The sequence below is a fragment of the Durio zibethinus genome, chromosome 4, assembly GCF_047325235.1.
Source record: "Durio zibethinus cultivar Kanyao isolate XHJ-2024 chromosome 4, ASM4732523v1, whole genome shotgun sequence".
In the NCBI taxonomy this organism is placed as follows: Eukaryota; Viridiplantae; Streptophyta; class Magnoliopsida; order Malvales; family Malvaceae; genus Durio; species Durio zibethinus.
Window position 1 is genome coordinate 2320481 of NC_143165.1, and position 19500 is coordinate 2339980.

Here is a 19500-nt window from a genome sequence, read left to right on the forward strand (position 1 = left end):
GGTTAGTAAGCATCTTCGTATGATTTTCATGAAAAACAACCGATCTCTTCCTTATAAGAATCGAATGGTACAGGGTTTGATAGGACATGATCAATCCCCTATTTAAAAAGATTGATTGATTTTTATGTAGAATGAAAATTGGTTTTCAAAAAGCAAAAAAGGATTAATCATCCCTTGGACAAGATCAATCCCTTACATAAAGAGATCAATTGGGTGGTTGTTTTTAAGTATAATTCTAGACTTCCAATACATGAACCAATCGATCTCCTCTTGGTATAGGATCGATCCTTTTTGCCCATATTTATGTGTAATGCCTAGTTTCTCAAAGAACCAATGGCTATTTTCTTAACCAACCCATTCCTAATGGCTACTAACTAAATTCCTCTATAAATAAGACACTTTAACACACCAGAAAGATTGATGAATTAAAAGAGCAAGCACTAACAAGCTATATTTTCATTCTCTTAAAGAAATCAAAAGTTTTAGAGCTAAAATTCCATATTTTTGTATTTGTTCTTTTATCCAAATTTTTGTTGTATTTCATTCATCATTTTTATACTTAAACTTATCAAACACTTAGCCTTAAAGAGATTATTTTATTGATTACAAAATTATCTTTAATATACAAAAGGGGAAGAGAGTAAGAGGTAAGGTATCTTTTTGAAAAGTATTGTAATGAGATTGGGTAGACTACTACAAAGAGTAAAGGTTTCTGTTTTAAGTCTTAGGAAAAAGATAAAGTTGTAATTTTTCAATTCAAGTTAGTGAATTGAAGCTTGGTGTAGACAAGTAAGAGAGAGGACATAGATGACTTGTGGAAAAAGATTGGACCTTTATGAATTTTGTGTTTGATTTCTCTATCCCTATTCTCTTTACTTTGCATTATTATTGTTTTATTCATTTTAAGTTCATTAATTGTTGTTATTTGTATCATGTTTTGATATTGAGTTTAATTCCACTTTCAATTATATTGAAATTCATTTTTAGGAGAATTTTGAAGAAATCCAATTCACTTCTCTCTTAGATCATCATCTCACCTAAAAAGCTAAGTTAATATATATATATATATGTGTGTGTGTGTGTATGCCTGTCCTTGAATTATACCTCTTTTCACAATTTGAAACTTCTAAAAAAACAATTTATGATTTCGTACTCAACTTTAATTTTATCATGCAATTTACCCAAAATATCAATTTTATTAATAATATATTGATTTGGCAAGACGTCGATGAATAAAATCATGACATGCGACCGCATTTTCATTTGTCAATATATATCATATCATTATTTTACTTAACATCGTCAATCAATGGTACAAAATGATTGTAGCAAATCATGATTTTTTTATAAATATTAAATCATAAAAAATATATAATTCAGTGACTAATTTACACATTAACCCTTATCAAAATTTCTTCTTAACCAAGAGTTAAATTTTATAATACAATGAAATAGACAAGTCTATTGAAAATAGAAAAAACAAAATCATTGGATGCAATTTTATAAAAGTGAGTCATTTTAGATTTCTAACTTCAAGATAACATTTATAATTTATCTAAAAAATTATTTATAAAAATAAATTTGTAATTTATATACTCTCTTAAATTCAGTGAGAAAAATTAAGGGTAAAAAAGAAATAAAAGTTGTCCCTGCAGAGTTTGTTGGCAATAACAAACAATGAAACACAAAGTTTAAGAGATTTGGTGTGTTTATCTCATTCCCACCAACACCACCTCACAATTACAAATGCCGCGCCGAGCAACTAATAAGAAATCTCAATTATTACTTCATAATAAATGCAGGGAGAGCTCACAATTTCATAATAAGGGAGGGCTCAAGCCTACACAGGGCCTACATAGATCTGACTTTATTGGACTAATAATTTAAAATAAGATATGATGATATGATAAAATAAAATAAAAGTAAGATATATTAATTTTTTTAAATATATATATATGAATTTAATAAAAAAACTAATATTTAATATAATTATAAAAATATATTTTTTATTTTTCGTGTTAAAATAAATTACAATACATATTTTTCGTGTTAAATACGATAAGTGTATATGAATTACTAGATGTATTTTGATGTCTACATGATAAAGAAAAGCCATTGCTAACATGTTTGACTTGCATTTCCGACGAAATGACCAACACGTCTTGCTTGCATTCACAACCACGTCCGGTGACCCCTAAAATGTCAACTTTGAGTGGATATTTGAGAGTCAACAAGCTGAGATTGGTTTAAAAGTTTGAAACCACTGAAGTAAACCTTACCTTTCTCTTGATCACATGTTATTTATCCTTCATCTTCCCTTCTTTTGCCTTCACGGTTTGTCCCCAATAAACCTCCCTTGATAGAGGTTGTCTTGATTTTTTCATATTTTTAAATTTTATTCAATCCCAAATAAATTTCTCTTATCAGTCAAAATCATTTCGTGATTTGGAACAACATTTCTAGGGGTTGATAGAAGTATATTAAGAAAATCTTTCTTCTCTACCAAGTGTTTGTGTTTTTAACACTTATCAAATTTCAATTATCGTGTTTTGTGAGTTTTTGAAGCATTTTAACTATAATTCTCTTTATTATAATCTTGCAATCAACTAATTATAACAAAAAATCAAGTAGAGATTAATCATTAAAAAGTGTAAGTTCTAAAATAGATTTTATATAATATTAAATTTTGATTAATTAATTATATCGGTCATTTCTCCTGAGTTTTTATCCTTCATTCTAAAGTCTATAAAAAACAAAGGTAAAATCAAAATTGACTTGATAAATATCAAAGATTTGAATTTAGTATTTACTTGATGAAATTTCTATGAACCTTACAATTGAATTATGATTTGCTGGTGAATTTTCTTCCCTTTTCTTCCTCGTCACCAACTTTTGTGTCTTTCTTGTTGTTTTTTCATTTTAATTTAAAAAATACATCTATCCATGGATCAAATTATATGTCAAATTCATGAGCCAAGCTTTGAATAGGATATTTCAGCTTCAAGATCGACTCGACTCGATTCGTGATATTATTATATTATTTTTTGATCAAATTTATATTAGTATATTAGTAATAAATAATTATTTATAGTTAATTTTGATTATAAAATATATTTAAAAATATAAAATAAAAATATTTTTAATATTAAAGAAATTTTAAATGGACTAGCCTAGATTAATCTTGAGCTTAAATTTTCAAGATACCAATTAAGCCTGGCCTAACTTGGTCCGACCCACAAACATAAGAGAACCAAAGATATTTGTATCCAGTATCACATGATTGAAACTTGAGTTGGCATGCATTTGCTTATCATTCTTTTATGAGATATCGGATAGTGATTTAGGCATTTTCCTTTCAATTTCCATTCCCCTAATGAATTTCTTAGATGGGTCGAAATCATTTGGGGCAAAATTTTTAATGGGATTGGTAGAAATATGAGAAGACGATCTTTTTCTTCTCTACCAAATCTCCATGTTTTTCTTCTTTAATTTTTAATCTTTCGGTCTAAAGTCTATGTAAGACAAAGATAAAATAAAATTGACTTGATAATATCAAATGACTTGATGAAATTACTAAGAAACTTACAATCGAATTATGATTTTCTCTTGAAGTTTCTCTTCCATTTTCTTCCCCTCACCATTGTCTCTCATCTTTTTTTTTTTTTAAAGGAACAATTAGGAACTAGACAAATATACATCCATTATCACACATTAGATCAGCTCTTTTTTTTTTTTTTGGTCAATGACCATTAGATCAGCTAAAGGCCACGCACAAGACAAAAAGAAAAAAGTAGACCCACATCACATAAAATAAATGAAAGGATGAGGAGAAGAAAAACTTAAAAGTAGTTTCTGAATGGACCAAGGACCAAGAAAATTGAGAAGCAAATAATCTGTCGTTGAAAGAGATTAAATCTGAAGGAGCTTTCTGCGCATGCATACAAGAAAGTAAGGAGTGATAAAAGTGGCAATAAAGGATGGTTGAATCGGTAAGAATTAAATATTTTATTTGTATAGTTTAGATTTGATTTTTTTTATTAATTATTCCTCTTGATAGATAATTTTCAATTTAAGCCCTTTTTAAAGTCTGCGATGTCTTGTCCTCGGGCTGGGGAAGGCTCCTCTCACTCTAAAGTTTTATTAATAAAAAAAAGTGATGAAATCAACTTATATGCTAAAACTAAAAGAAATTTATGCATTTTTTAACCATTAATTTAATATATATTATATTACAGAATATAAAATTATCGAATAAGATGTATTGAAATGAATACTTACGTTGATAGACTCTCTTTATGACACATAAGATAATATTTATATCATATTATTTATCAAGTAACTCTATTTAATAAATTATTTAAATTTAATATGTTTGAATAATTATTTAAATTCAAATCAAAATCTATAAAATATTAAAAATTTTACATAAATTTTAAATTCAAATATATTAAATCATAAATTATCTTTCTTTTTTAATTTAATCATAGTTTCAAATATATATAGGCTTAATAAATTTTTATTTGCTTACAAATAATTTTATTTAATAAATTATATAAATTAAATATTTTTAGGTAACTATTTAAATTCAAATAAAACTTTACCAAAAACTAAAAATTTTATATAAATTTTGAATTTAAATATATTAAATCATAATTTTTCTTTTCTTTTCAAATTTAATCATAGCTTTACATATATCTATATTATGTGTATGTGTCAGCTTAATAAATTTTTATTTATTGAAATCAAAATCTCAAAATAAAAATAAAGAGCTCATAAAATGAGAGCATCACCTCCTAACCAATGTTATTTTATTTGTTATTATTAAAATTAGAAATTGAAGAATATAATTTTTGTATTTGATAATTATGGTTTATGAGTTTTGACATTAATGGATAAAAATTAGAAAGAATAATAACCATATCATACTCATGAACAAATAAATTCATTTTATGCCTTTATTATTCTTTTATTTCTTTTATTATTTTTTTATTTTAAAAATAAGTTTGTGATGGTGATAGATTGTTTTTTCTTTGTTTTTGTAATATTGATTTTTTTCTTTAGATTTCAATAATGAAAGGAAAATGAGCACACATTTAGATTGGTTTCAACTCGATAATAAGCATAGTTCATTATTTTTTTCATAGTCTATATCTTTTTTTTCATTTTCTCCTCTATTTGTTTGTTTTTTTTTTCCAACCTTGTATTTGGTTTTACTTACATTATATGATATATACATTTATATTTGATTTATTCTAAAAAAAATTGGTTCATATGTTTATATATATATATATATATATATATATATATACATAGTTAAACTAGATATTTACTAAGTATAAGATATTTAAATTATATATACATTCTCAATTTGTATATTTGGTCAAATCAAAATCTATAAAATATTGAAAATTTTACATAAATTATAAATTTAAATATATTAAATTATAAATTACCTTTATTTTTTAATTTAATCATAATTTCAAATATATATAGGCTTAATAAACTTTTATCCTCTGTCGAATAATTTTATTTAATAAATTATATAAATTTAATATTTTTGAATAACTATTTAAATTTAAATCAAACTCTATCAAAAATTAAAAATTTTACATAAATTTTAAATTCAAATATATTAAATCATAATTTATCTTTATCTTTTTAAATTTAATCATAACTCTACATATGTGTGTGTGTGTGTGTGTGTGTGTGTGTGTGTGTGTGAGCTTAATAAATTTTTATTTGCTAAAATTAAAATCTCAAAATAAAAGTAAAGAACTCATAAAGTGAGTGCATCACCTTCTAACCAATGTTATTTTATTTGTTATTATTAGAATTAGAAATTGAAGAATAAAATTTTTCTTTATTTGAGAATTATGATTTATGGGTTTTGACAAAAATGGACAAAAGCTAGAAAGAATAATAACCACATCATACTCGTGAATAAGTAAATTCATTTTATGCCTTTATTATTCTTTTATTTTTATTTTTTAGTTTTAAAATTAAATTTGTGGTGGTGTTGGATTTTTTTTTATAATATTGATTTTTTTTAGATTTCAATAATGAAAGGAAAATGAGCGCATATTTGATTGGGTTTCAACAAGGTAATAGGCATAGTTCATTACTTTTTTATATTATATTCTTTTTTATTATTTTCCTCTACTTGTTTGTTTCTTCAAACTTATTGTTTGATTTTATTTGTATTATATGATATATGCATCTAGATTTGATTTATTCTAATATAAATTGGTTCATATGTTTATATATATAGATATATATATATATATTGTTAAACCAAATATTTGCTGTGCATAAATATAAGATATCTAAATTATATACAATTCTCAATTTTTATATTTAGTTTATGCTTTAATCAAGGTTGTTAATATCGTACAGGATAATATTTCAATTTTTTTAAAAAATATGGTATATATCGATATAAGTTATTTTGACATATTATTTTAGTTTTTTCGGTTTAGTATAAATATATTTATTAACATTTATGAACTTGTACATTATAATATTATTAATAATCTACAAAATAAATGTGCAATATATTCAAAAATCAAATAAATAAGTTTAAAAGCATAAGAAATAATATCATAAATTTTTTTTGATATTTTGTAATACTTAATCTGATTATATAATATTTAAATAAATATTTTTCATATAAATATTAAGATAAAAACAAAGAGATGAAAAAAATTAACCAAGGCTTTATGATTGTTAAACTTTATAGAAGGAATATAATTGTTTTCTTGGAAAAAATTGAAATACTTATAAACTTTGGTTTGAAATTATAAAGTATAAAAAAATTAAAGTAAAAAATAAAAAAAACTCAACTTTTAAGGGTTATTTTGTTAATTAATTTTATTTTTATTAGGGTAAAAATAATTAAACAACAAAAGAGTGTTAAAAATTATAAAATATATTTCACATTTATGTGCTAGTCGAAACATGTTGTTTCATCAAAATTCACCAAAATTGACCGAAACTAACGAAAACAATCGATATTAGCTGGTGCCAAATCTAATACGAAAAATTATTCTTAGATGTATCATATTTTGGTATAACTAGAGCATACCAGCTAATATGACCATTACCGAAATGAAATTAACAACTATGGTTCTAATAAAAAAACAACTACATATGTTAAAGTATATATATAAAAAAATAAGAACTAATAAAATGCAAATGGTTATGAGCAAATCAATAATTATGTTTTGTAGTTCAATAATAATAATAATAATAATAATAATAATAATAATAATTATTATTATTATTATTATTATTATTATTATTATTATTATTATTTGATATTTTATTTTTGGTTTAAGTTTATAAGATTTAATAATTTAAGAATATTTTGCTAATATAAATGTCTTTTACAATTTAATTAAATGATATTTATTTTTTATATATTCATATCAATATATAAACAATTATTAATCTTGACTTTTCTTTTAATAAGCCAAAGTAAGATTTTATTAAAAATAATGAAATAGTTATAAATATCCCACCACAATTAAGAGTACAATACAGCACAGAAAGAATATAAACCTGAAAGAAATTATATTGACATCACGTGAGGAATCTGAAAGTGTAGATAACAACATTTTTAACACTAAAATATATATATATATATATATAAACCATTAATAAAAACTTGATTATTTAAAACTAAACTTTGCTTTTTTGATTGAACAAGAAAGAACGAGTAGCAAAATTTTTGTTGTTTAGTAAATGAATTGAAAAATAATTTTTATGAAAAAGAAAAAAAATTTTATAATTCTTTGAAATTTTACAAAAGCTTTGACTATGAAAAAGTATTACAATATGTATAAACTCTTATTTAGTTGTACCTTAACATTTATGAATGTATGATTACATATAATAAATCAGTAAATGTTTGCATTTTTTAATTAAAGTGATATAAAAAATTAAGATTAATAAATATATTTTAAATTATTAAAAATTATACAAAAATCATGTGCATGGCACAGGTTAAAAAACTAGTTTTAATATATTTAAGGAATGAGATTAGATTTTTTTTCTATTTTTATTTATCTTTCTCATCTTTTGTATCTATTAAAATCAATATTTCAAAAACAATATGTAAAACTTTTTAAGTTTATATTGGGTAAATTGATCCCTTCGCTTTGATGTGTTGTTAGCATACAATGCTATACATTGCAATGACACATCATAAAAAAATAAATTTTAAATATATTTTTAGGATTAAATGTATTGACATTTTAAAATTTTAAAAATTAATTTTTTAATAAAGTGTTATCGTGTGGTACATTACTAGTATATAGAATTTATATATTAATGTGTATTAAATATAAACTCTTAAATTGCCACCTCTTTTATTAACAAAATTAAAATTTTAAAATCTTTTAAAATAAATATTAATTCTTAAATTTTAAATATTTAATTATTTAATACAAATTAATGAGATAACTGATTTGTAACGTGCTTATAGTATATAATGACTATAAATTGATAGTATATTGAATATAAATCTTATTTAAAAAATAAATATCAAATTTAAGTAAGTCAACAAAATGGTTAAGAGAGAATATATTACATGATATCGGATAAGTGTTAGGTTTTAGTTTTAAACAAAATAACATCCTAAAACAAAATTTCTATAATTATATATAATTTATAACTGATGGATTAGATTAGGTTGAATTGTTTTATTTTAATTATAAGTTATGAGAATAATAACATTATAATGATTAAATATTACATTTAAATATAAAAAATTATATAATTATCAAATAAATAAATCAACTAACAAACAAAAATATAGTTGATAAATTCAAGATAAAATTAAACTAAACTCAATAATGAATTAGGACCACAAAATTTTAATATTTTTTCTTATCACTAAACCATGCTTTATTGGCTGGTCGGATTGGCTTTTTAAATACATATTTTAGGCTCGACGTAAATTTAAACAGACCTATTTTGTTCTACAATGGGACAAAGGAGAAGAGGTCACAATACGCGTGGCAGTTAACAAAGACAAAGGAAAAGACGAATTATTGTCCATGGATTAACATTTTCAACGGGAGTTTCGTAGAAAGAGTAACAATCCCAAAAATAACATAGAATATTAATTTTTTCTCAAATGACCCTAACAACAATAGAGCATAAATATGCATTTGATGTCCAATGTTTGTCAAAACCTTTTTCCCTATTGCATATCTGGTTGACTTCCATGGCTTCCATACACTTATCTGAAGCATCTTCTTCTACCCCAAAATCTAAATATGATGTGTTCCTAAGTTTCAGAGGTGAAGACACACGCAAGAACTTCACCGATCATCTCTACGCAGCTTTGATAAGAGCTGGAGTGAATACCTTCAGAGATGATAATGAACTTTCAAGAGGAAAAGACATCTCCTCAGAGCTGCTCAACGCCATCCAAGAATCAACAATTTCTGTTGTGGTCTTTTCGAAAGGCTATGCTTATTCCAGGTGGTGCCTTAATGAGCTTGTGAAGATTATTGAGTGCAAAAGCATAATAGGGCAGACTGTTATTCCAATCTTCTACGATGTTGATCCATCTAATGTTCGGAAACAGACAGGAGGTTATGCAAAAGCTTTTGCTGAGCACGAAGAACGTTTTGAAGCAGATACGGAGATGATCGAAAGGTGGAGGACAGCTCTTTCAGAAGCTGCAGATTTATCTGGTTGGAATCTACAAAACGTTGCAAACGGGTATTTAATTCTTTCTAATTAAGATAAACTATCCCAAAAATATGTTTAAGACATGGATGACTGATTTATACATAACAAAAATGTAAATTGAACAGAACCAATTTTGGATAACCAAATTAAAACATTATTCTTAATTGGCATGAGATTATACTTGATGAAAGTTGATAATTTATAATTCACGAAGAAAAATCTATATTTGTTTTTTATTATATGAATTGCATTCACATTTAAATATTCTTCTGATATAATTGTCCTGGTGATGTAAAAGTAAAGCATAATCCTTGATTGCAATTTTGGATTCTATTGATTTCATAATTTGAGTCTGTACTCATTGGTTCGGGCAAACCTTACCCATCACAACCTGGATACATTGTCTCTACCATCTACTATCTAAATTTGCAGGCATGAATCAAAGTTTATCCAAAAGATTGTGGAAGATGTCCTCAGAAAAATAAACCGCGTTTACTTGCATGTTGCCACTCACCCAGTTGCTTTAGAATCCCGTGTTGAAAAGGTAATGGAGCTATTAAGCATGGGGTCTGATCATGTTCGCATAGTGGGCATCTCTGGAATGGGTGGTATAGGAAAGACCACCATAGCAAAAGCTGTCTACAACTCTATCTGTGATGGGTTTGATGGAAGCAGTTTCCTTTCAGATGTTAAAGATATCTCTAAGAAAACTAATGGTCTTGCAAGCATACAACAACAACTCCTTTCTGATATCCTGAATTTGAAAAGTATTCGGATTCATAATGTTGACAGAGGTATCAATTTGATCCAGGAAAGCCTTTGTCACCAGAGAGTTTTAATTGTTGTTGATGATGTGGATGATTCAACACAATTGAGTTCATTGGTTGGGGATCTAAAGTGGTTCGGTACAGGAAGTAGGATTATTGTTACAACAAGAGATGCACGTTTGCTGACTGAATTAGAGGTGGACAAAAGATATAAAGTTGAAGAATTGAATCCTGAGGAGTCCCTCCAGCTTTTCAGTTGGCATGCATTTAGGAGTTCTAATCCCAAAGATGGTTACTTCCAACTTTCCAAGAGTGTGGTGGATCATGTTCAAGGACTTCCCCTAGCTCTTGAACTTCTTGGTTCTCATTTGTTTAAAAGAAGCCAGCTTGAATGGGAAAGTGTGGTGGAAAAATTGCGATACATACCTCATGACCAAATTCATAAGAAGCTTAGGATAAGTTTTGATGCACTAGATGACCAAGTGAAAGCCATATTCCTGGATATTGCATGTTTCTTTATCGGACAGGATAAAGAATATGTCATGAAAATACTAGATGGTTGTGGTTTCTTTCCAGTAATCGGTGTTAGTGTTCTCTTGGAGAGGTCTCTCATAACAATTGATCACCAAGGTGGTCATACGCTTATAAAAATGCATGGCCTACTTCGAGACATGGGAAGAGAGATTGTTCGTGAAGAATCACCAAATCATATTGGAAAACGCAGCAGGCTATGGTTTCATGAGGACGTAGTGAGCGTACTAAAAACGCACAAAGTAAAAGTTTACTAAAAACATTTCATACATGTAAGTACATAAGTATTGTGATTGATCACAGGGATGATATTCTTTTTTTCATTTTTAAGGGAACTGAATCTGTGGAAGGTCTTAGCCTAGATGCATCAGCCTGCAGAGAAGATGTCATTGTGAGCAGTACCGAAGCATTGGCAAAGATGATCAATTTAAGATTGCTGAAAATTAATTCCATACCTTTCACTAGTGGGAGCTATGAAAAGTTTTCCAAAGAATTAAGATGGCTTTGTTGGCATAAGTGTCCTCTAAAAGTTTTACCGCCCAACCTCGATTTAGACAACATGGCTGTTCTTGACATGCGATTTAGTAATGTCAGAAAAGTTTGGAAGGAGACAAAAGTAATTAAAATCACTTTGCAGCACATTGACGCTCATTTTCTTTTCAGTATAAATAACAATTTCATGTTCTTTTTTAATTTTATTACATACTAACTTATTCTCTTTTTCTTGTTGTAACAGTTTATCCACAAGCTGAAAATACTAGATCTCAGCTATTCAATATACCTTGTGAAGACACCAAACTTTGCTGGACTCTCAAACCTAGAAAGACTAGAATTTGAAGGTTGCACAAGTTTGACTAAGGTTCATCAATCCATTGGGCAGCTGGAAAGACTTGTAATCTTGAATTTGGCAGATTGCAACAACTTAAGGGAACTTCCAGACAGCATTTGCAATCTAAGGTCTCTTGAGACCTTGAATCTTAATGGTTGCACGAAACTTAACAGGTTACCAGAGCATTTAGGCAAGTTGGAAGCTTTGAGAAAGCTTCTTGCTAATGGGTCTGCTATTAAGCAATTGCCTATTTCATTGGGACTTATGAAGAACCTTGAAGAGCTATTATTAGCTGTACGTAAAGAAGAGTCGACTACTAAGTCTTTGTCCCCATCCTTTTCAAGATGGGTTTCACCAAGAAGTGCAGGTTCTCCCACATTACTACCAGCTACGTTTAGTCATTTAAGCTCATTAACAAGGCTTAATCTCGGTTATCGAAACTTGTCTGACGATGACATTTCTATTGATTTTGGGAGTTTCCAATTTCTGAAATCATTGATTTTAGAAGGAAACAAGTTTTATAGACCACCAGTTGGAATTAGCAATCTTCCTAGGTTAGGTGAACTGTATTTAAATGATTGCACGAACCTTCAATCAATTCCAGAGCTTCCTTCAAATTTAAAATGGTTCCAAGCAAAACGGTGCACATCAATCTATAGATACCCAAAACTATTCGTAGGTGCGAGGATTGCGCAGCTCGTAATAACGAATTGCCCTGGGACAATGGACATGTGGGATCTTCCTCATCTCTCAACCCGATCGATGTTCCTTTTTGCGTATGAAGAACCGTCAAAGGTCTCTCTTTCTTTCTTTCTCTCTCTGTTAAATTGTTAATTTTCATAACGGAGATTTCATTGAAACAGGAGAGTTTTAGGTCCAAGAAAAGGTATTTGGAAGCTTGCATCCCGAGTAGAAAGGTGCCAGATTGGTTCGACTATAAAAAAATAGGATCTTCGATATTGTTTCATGGTCCTTTACTCTCAACTGGTGAAACTCGAGCTATGATTGTGTGCGTTGTCTATTCGATCAAAGATGAGCATAATGGAAGTATTGATGAATCTCTTACCATACATTTTAAAAATAAATCCAAGGGCTATGAGACTTTCGATAAGCCTTTTTCTTATACCTTTGATACTGAGATACGTCATGATCATACCTGGATATGTTATTTGACGACCGAAGAGTACGTGAGTCTAAAAGTGGATGAAGGAGATGAATTTGAAGTTTCTGTTGAGGCGCATGGTGGAATTCTTGTGAAGGAATGTGGTATCCATTTACCAATTCATCAAATTTAGGTGCAGGTATGATCAGATTACACTAAAGTCAAATGTCTCAGTATTGTTTCAAAAATAATTTGAAGTTTTAAGTTCAAGTTTCATCATCTATGTATTTTGATTTACATTATGTTAAATTTATTTAATTATATACAAGTTCTAAATTTATTGATTTATTTATTTAATTAAATTCTTTTTTTATATATAATATTTGAATATAATTGTAATTTTTTGTAATATAATTTTATAAAGTAAATTGTTCAAGGAAGGCCGTGCAAGAAGAAAAAACAAAATGGGATTGCTTTGTCCGCTATAAATGCTTTAATTAACTAATTAGAGCGTTTTTTATATTTAACAAAAGAAAAAAAAAAAGAAAATGTTTCAACATTTGAGAGAAAATTCTTTAACTACTAAACTTTTATAATAATCGGAGTAGAGTGGAATATGTCATTTTTTTAATTGAACTTTTTCTTTCTAATTGAGCATGTTTTGTTTTTAATTAATCTATTTCCACTAGTTTAGCAATAATGCCTCACCTTAGGTTATCGGATTGAAGTAGAGTGTTATTTGGAAATCAAATTAAAAAATATTTCTTTTCTTAGGTTTTAAATTGCTTGGACTTCTAATTTTAGTTTTGAGTTTTGATGTGTGAAATTTGATGGATTTTCTTGACTGACTTCCTTGAGTTTAGTTTGGCGGCGCCGTGAAATGGATTTTGACGAAGGCAAAACCGCGGTAAATTCTCCTTTACGCAACTTACCAAACACAAATACAAAAGGCCACCTCCCAAATTGGACCCATGCGCATCATCCGCATCCTCCGGCGGAGGAGGGGCTGCACCTTTCCTTCTTAGGACATATCTGGAATTACCTAAACAGATGAAAGAAGCCGGATGAAACCAGCAACTTACTGCAAATGCTCTGGGCAAACAACTTCAGACACTTACAGTATGGAACTTATAAATCAATTGCACAAATAGCATTATTTTTGAGCAATAAAGGCTAAAAGTAGTGTCTTACCATATTTCATACAAAAATAGTACTTTTTTCTCCTCATACAGAAAAAGCTGAAACAGGTTTTTGACAGAACAATGTCAGTCCAGAAATCATGTAGCACTGAAAGTTGGTTGTCAATAATAAAATGCAGAAAAGAGCTGGAAAATCATTTCACATGTCCTGACTCTTTCAGCAGCGATCATACACAGGCAACACAATAATTCATTACTAACAACAGTATTTCATTTCCATTGGATGTATAGTTACTGCAAACTCTATAATATGAAATGCAGTAGTTAAAACAAGGTACAGAATTGACAATAGAAAAAATAAATAGAACTGGGATATTCACCTGCACAAGCTTTCTACAAGAACTGAAATTCAAGCTCTCCTTAATTTTATCATTATTATACCTCATACCAGAAGGATGTCTGGTGGAGACTGATCCATAAACCATATCTTAATCCATTAAAAACTTTCTTTGGATTTAAATTATCGTCATTATCATAACGTCTAGATTCGGGGATCTATCGCTAGACATTGACTTAAGGGAGTTGCCACCAATTTTTTTTTATCTAGGTGCGATTGGCCACCTAAAGAATCTGTCCTTTCAGGGAACACCTAAGTTTAAGGGTCCCTAAAAGAATAGGTTCAGGTCTACAAATCAGAACAGGGTTCAGGAGTTCGGTTACGTGTGAGGAAGGTTATAGCACCCTCACAACGCCCATCAAAAGATGGTACCAGCATAATTTTGTGTTATCCAATAAGCCTTAAAATTTTACCAAATAATTAATTATTGGAAATCATTCTCAATTGACTCTAATACTTTTAGCAGAAAATCGAAAAAATTTCCTCACCTTAAGAGTATGCAAGAAAAAGTATTGTTTCACTTACAGAGGTTCCGTCGTCGGATTAATTAAGAAAAAATCAAAATCAAAATCAAAATAGAAAGGAAGGAAATGATGATTGTTCTTGTGTAGAGAAAATTGATACTTTCAACTTTTCCCTAAAAATATTTTTTTGAAATTTATTTTTAAGGAAAATTGATACTTTCAACTTTTTCCTAAAAATATTTTTTTTTTGGAATTTTTTATTTTTATTTAAAGAAAATAGAATAATAAAAAAAGTGAAAATAAATAAAAATAAAAAAATTAAAGAAAAGTAAAACAAAAATAAAATAAGATAAAGAAAAAATATTAAATAAATCTAATCTAATAAATAAAAATAAATAAAGATAAAACAAATAAATAAAAAATTCAAAAAAAAAAAAACTTGGAGCGGCTCGGATCGCGACTCGGCTCGGCTCAAGGAAGAGAAACGGCTCGGGGGAGCGGCTTGGGAAGCTCGGCTCGGCTCGGCTTGGCTCGGAGGGGGACTGGCACGCGCGGGTCAGGAAGCGGGTCAACGCCCCGGTCGGGTCGGGTTCGACAAAATGCGCGGATCCTCTGGGTTACTTAAGGCCAAAACGACGTCGTTTTGAGAGGGTATAAAAGGCACTTCCCTCTATTTTTCGGCAGAACGCTCATTCCCTCTCTCTCTCTTCTTCCCTTTTTCTCTACCTTCTCTCTAAAAGCTGAAGAACTCCGGTGGAAATTTCGTCGAATTCTGAAAAAAGTCACCGGAATCTGGAAAATTTACCGGAAGTTGGTCGGAAGTTGGCCGGATGATCACCGGTTTCTGGGATTCTCCGTCGAAAACTGGGCAAGTCACCGAAAACTTCAAGTTTGGCCGAAATTTTCGCCGGAAAATTCAAGTTTCGCCGAAAAATTCAACCGAAAACTGGAATTTTCCAGAAATTCCCAAAAAAAAAATCAAAAAAATTCCAAAAAATTTCTGATGATTCCTGAAACTCTCTTAACCCTTTTCTTAGCCTTCTATACTCTTCTCTACGCCTTTTCCTCTCAAATCAGTAGCTCTGGCTTCTGCTTTCTGTGTCCTCCTCATCTGTTCCAGGAGGGTGCCTTTTATAGGGATTGATCAGGAGTTTCTGATCAATCCCAATTCCTCCTTGGACGGGAATTCAATCTTTGAATCCAATCTGGACTCTCTTGATTGAATTTCCATTCCCAGTAGGATTCTTCAGCTTCAATCCCAACCTTCAAAAAAGAAAAGAAAAAAAATGATAATAATCGGATAAAATAAAAAAATCAGATAAATGAATGAAATAAAATTAACAGATAATTAAAAAAATAAAATAAAATAAATCTAAAAATATTACCAGAAAAAAAAATTAATAAATAAGTTATAATATAATAATAAATATATGACCATATAAATAAATTACATATAAATATTAACAGAAAAAAATAAATAAATAAAGATATACATAATAATACATAATAATAATAATAAATAATAAAATACATAAAATACAAAAGGAAAAGAAAAAAAAATAATAATAGAGGATAAAAATTGAATTGGGCCTTACCCATTTGGATTAGGCCCAATTGATCTGGGCCTGGACTCAATTGGATGTTTACAGTCATTAAAACGTAATTAATAAAATAACAATAGTTATATTTATAGAGATCAAGAATTTTTTTTTATTTTACATAACTTGTGATAAAATGAATTAAATAATTATTATAATCATAATTGCATTTATTGATGATATTTAAAGTAATTTATAACATTTTAATTATTTTATTTATATGTTAAAGTAAAATTTTTAACTACAACTCATAAATTAATATGTATATCTAAATTTGTTAATATATTTATGAATTTTTGAACATAAGTGTTGTAAATATATATTTAATCTTATTAGAAAGAATGATGATAAACATTAAAATTTTCTTTTATAAAAAATAATTATTGGGGTAAGGGATTAAAATATAATTCCTTGAACATAGATACTTGTCTTTTACCATTAAATCAAATACACCACTGCAACATTTTAAATAATTAATTAACAAAAATAATTTAATAATTAGCAACATAACTATAATCAAACTTAGAAAAAAATTCAATTAACAATAACATTAATAATATCAAAATTATATTAAATAAAATGATTGTAAATGTATTAAATTATAAAAAAATTAAATTAACTAATTAAAAGCTAACATCCCTCTTAAAATTTCATTTAAATCATTAAAATTTCCCAAATATCCAATTCTCATCCATATTTACTTTTCCCTCCTATCATTTCAGCTAAATCCAAAAAAAAAAAAAAAAATCAATTTTAATCTTTAAAACCATGTGACATCAGTATCAGCCTTCACTTTGTAAACCAAATTCTCATTATCAGCAGGGTCGTCAGCCTTCCAAATCCCTATCCCATTTTCCTCTGTTCGTCGTGCTTCCTCTGTCTGTAGTTTTCTTTCTCATCTCGCAACAGAGCCACCAAACACAACCAACCACCTTATTTCTTTCTCAAACCCTCACTGCCTCTCCTTCAAAAGATTTAAAACTGTCATGTCTCATTTATCTATCCTCTTAAGAGTCAAAATTGGAGAAGAAAACACAGAGCACAGCTTAAAGCCGATGGGCATGGAAGCTATATGAGAACTCTTTCGTCAAACCATCCGCAACTCAAATTTTAACACAGAGCACAGCCTAATGCCGACGGGTATGGACACAGAGCTCTTTTATCAAGGACATGATTGGAAGAAAAAGCTGCGGTGGGAAGGATAAATTTTCAATGGACCTAAAATGTTCGGTTGCTAATCGGAGGTATGGCACGATGAAATTACTTCGACTATGCCGCACCATGACATCCAAAGGGGTGTCCAGCGGCGTTTTGGGTGCCAATTGCAATTCATCATGGGTGCGATTGCATCCAAATCAAATCTATGAATATTGCAACATAATAAGAAAAGATGACTGCCCCAAATTGATCAAACCAAGCCAGTTGGAGAAAATAGTCTTTTGGACGACAATAGTGGTTGTAGATCTGAGTTCCGTAACATTTTTCACCAAGATTTCTCGAACAAGCTAAGACTAGAATTATCACTGGCTAAAACTAAGATATTTTTCACCAAATCACTCTCCAGCACTAATGACAAATTTCTATAAAAAACTAGGATATTTTTTATTAAATATTATAAATTTCACATTATCATATATTAATATAAAATGACAAATTTAAATATTTGGATTACAACAATAAATTTTCATGAATCAAATCAAATTTGGATGACATTTTCAATGTCTCGCTCAATGCCCAGTTTGACTCGTCAGTTAAGAACAAGAATAGGGCCATTTTACTACTCAAAATTAAAATAATAAAAAAATATGTTTATATTAATATTTTAATATTTTTAAAAGACAAATTAAATAAAAATGTTTTATTAATAAAATAATAATTTAATCATGTCAAGTTTAGACTTTAAAAATCATGTTTAAAACTCTATTTGAGTTAGAACCTAACTAATGGATCTTGTTGACAGCTTAATTTATGGATAAATCTAATTGTAATTTAGTAAATTTTTTCTTGAAAAAATAAAAAAATTGGCTAAAGGATATAAAAAACCCTTGATCTATAATTAAAAATTCATCTAAATTTTTTATATTGCAAACAATCAACCTCAACAATATTTTTTTATATCCAATTAAACTTTTATTTTGATGAAAAAGTTAACACAAATTTTTTTATCAACTAAGATAAAATTTCATTAATATCTATAAAATAAATAAAAATTTGTTACGTGACGTAATTAATATATGTCAAAATTAAATAAAATAATTTTTTCTCTATTTTCTTGGTCTCTCTTTTTAGGATCTGTTTAAGGATTTAATTTATTGTAACTTAATGATTAATTGACTAAATTTTATCATGGGACTAGATTATATTTAAGTGTTCAATTAAATCAAAATAAAAAATTAAAGGTCTGATTGATTGTAAAAAAAAAATAAATAAAGACTTAAATAATTATCAAAATAATTATTATCAAAATATCATTATCAAAAAATAAATAATTCAATGATATTTTTTACCCTTTAAACTAAAAATATTAATTAATTTAAAATTAGCATCACAAAAATAATAATTAAAATACATAAGAATTAACATCCATAAAATAAATTAAAAAAATAAATGTTAGTAAATTTTTATTTTCTTCATAATTATTTTATCTCTAAATGTTAAACTTATAATATTATCAATTTATTATCTTATTTTGTAATTTCTTTTATTTTTTTCATTTAACATTCAACTAAAGAAAGAGTTTGACAAAAATATTATTTCAATCATCAAAATATAAAAAATTGATATATAAATTTTTAAAATTTAGAAATAAAAGTAATATTGTTAAAATTTTAAATTATATCAACTTCATATCTTTTTTCATATTATATATATGTCATGTCATTTTATCATATTTTAAATTATCAATTTTTTTTTTAACAATGATAGACTTACCCAGAAATAAGATTATTTGCTTAATTCAAGCTTTGGATAAGAT

At 27.7% G+C, this 19500-nt stretch overlaps 1 protein-coding gene across 2 annotated transcripts; it reads left to right on the forward strand.

The window, feature by feature from the left end:
• Positions 1-9226: 9226 nt before the first annotated feature.
• LOC111287773 (TMV resistance protein N-like) lies at positions 9227-14270 on the forward strand. 2 transcript variants are annotated; one of them, XM_089760297.1, is made up of 6 exons: positions 9227-9729; positions 10132-11239; positions 11329-11613; positions 11734-12621; positions 12690-13127; positions 13787-14270. In XM_089760297.1, exons 1-5 carry the CDS (start codon positions 9227-9229, stop codon positions 13119-13121), a joined length of 3216 nt encoding a protein of 1071 aa, XP_089616423.1. In that variant the 3' UTR covers positions 13122-13127; positions 13787-14270. The 2 variants fall into 2 exon arrangements, with proteins under 2 accessions (XP_089616423.1, XP_022734183.1); XM_022878448.2 differs by lacking the exon at positions 13787-14270 and having other exon boundaries at positions 12690-13264.
• Positions 14271-19500: the final 5230 nt, after the last annotated feature.

Bases quoted from the DNA above. Each gene is read 5' to 3' on its own strand.
- LOC111287773 (XM_089760297.1), top strand. From the start codon at position 9,227: ATGGCTTCCATACACTTATCTGAAGCATCTTCTTCTACCCCAAAATCT. The intron at 11,240-11,328 runs GTAAAAGTTTAC...TTCATTTTTAAG, and splicing joins GCGTACTAAAAACGCACAAA to GGAACTGAATCTGTGGAAGG. The intron at 11,614-11,733 runs GTAATTAAAATC...TTGTTGTAACAG, and splicing joins AAGTTTGGAAGGAGACAAAA to TTTATCCACAAGCTGAAAAT.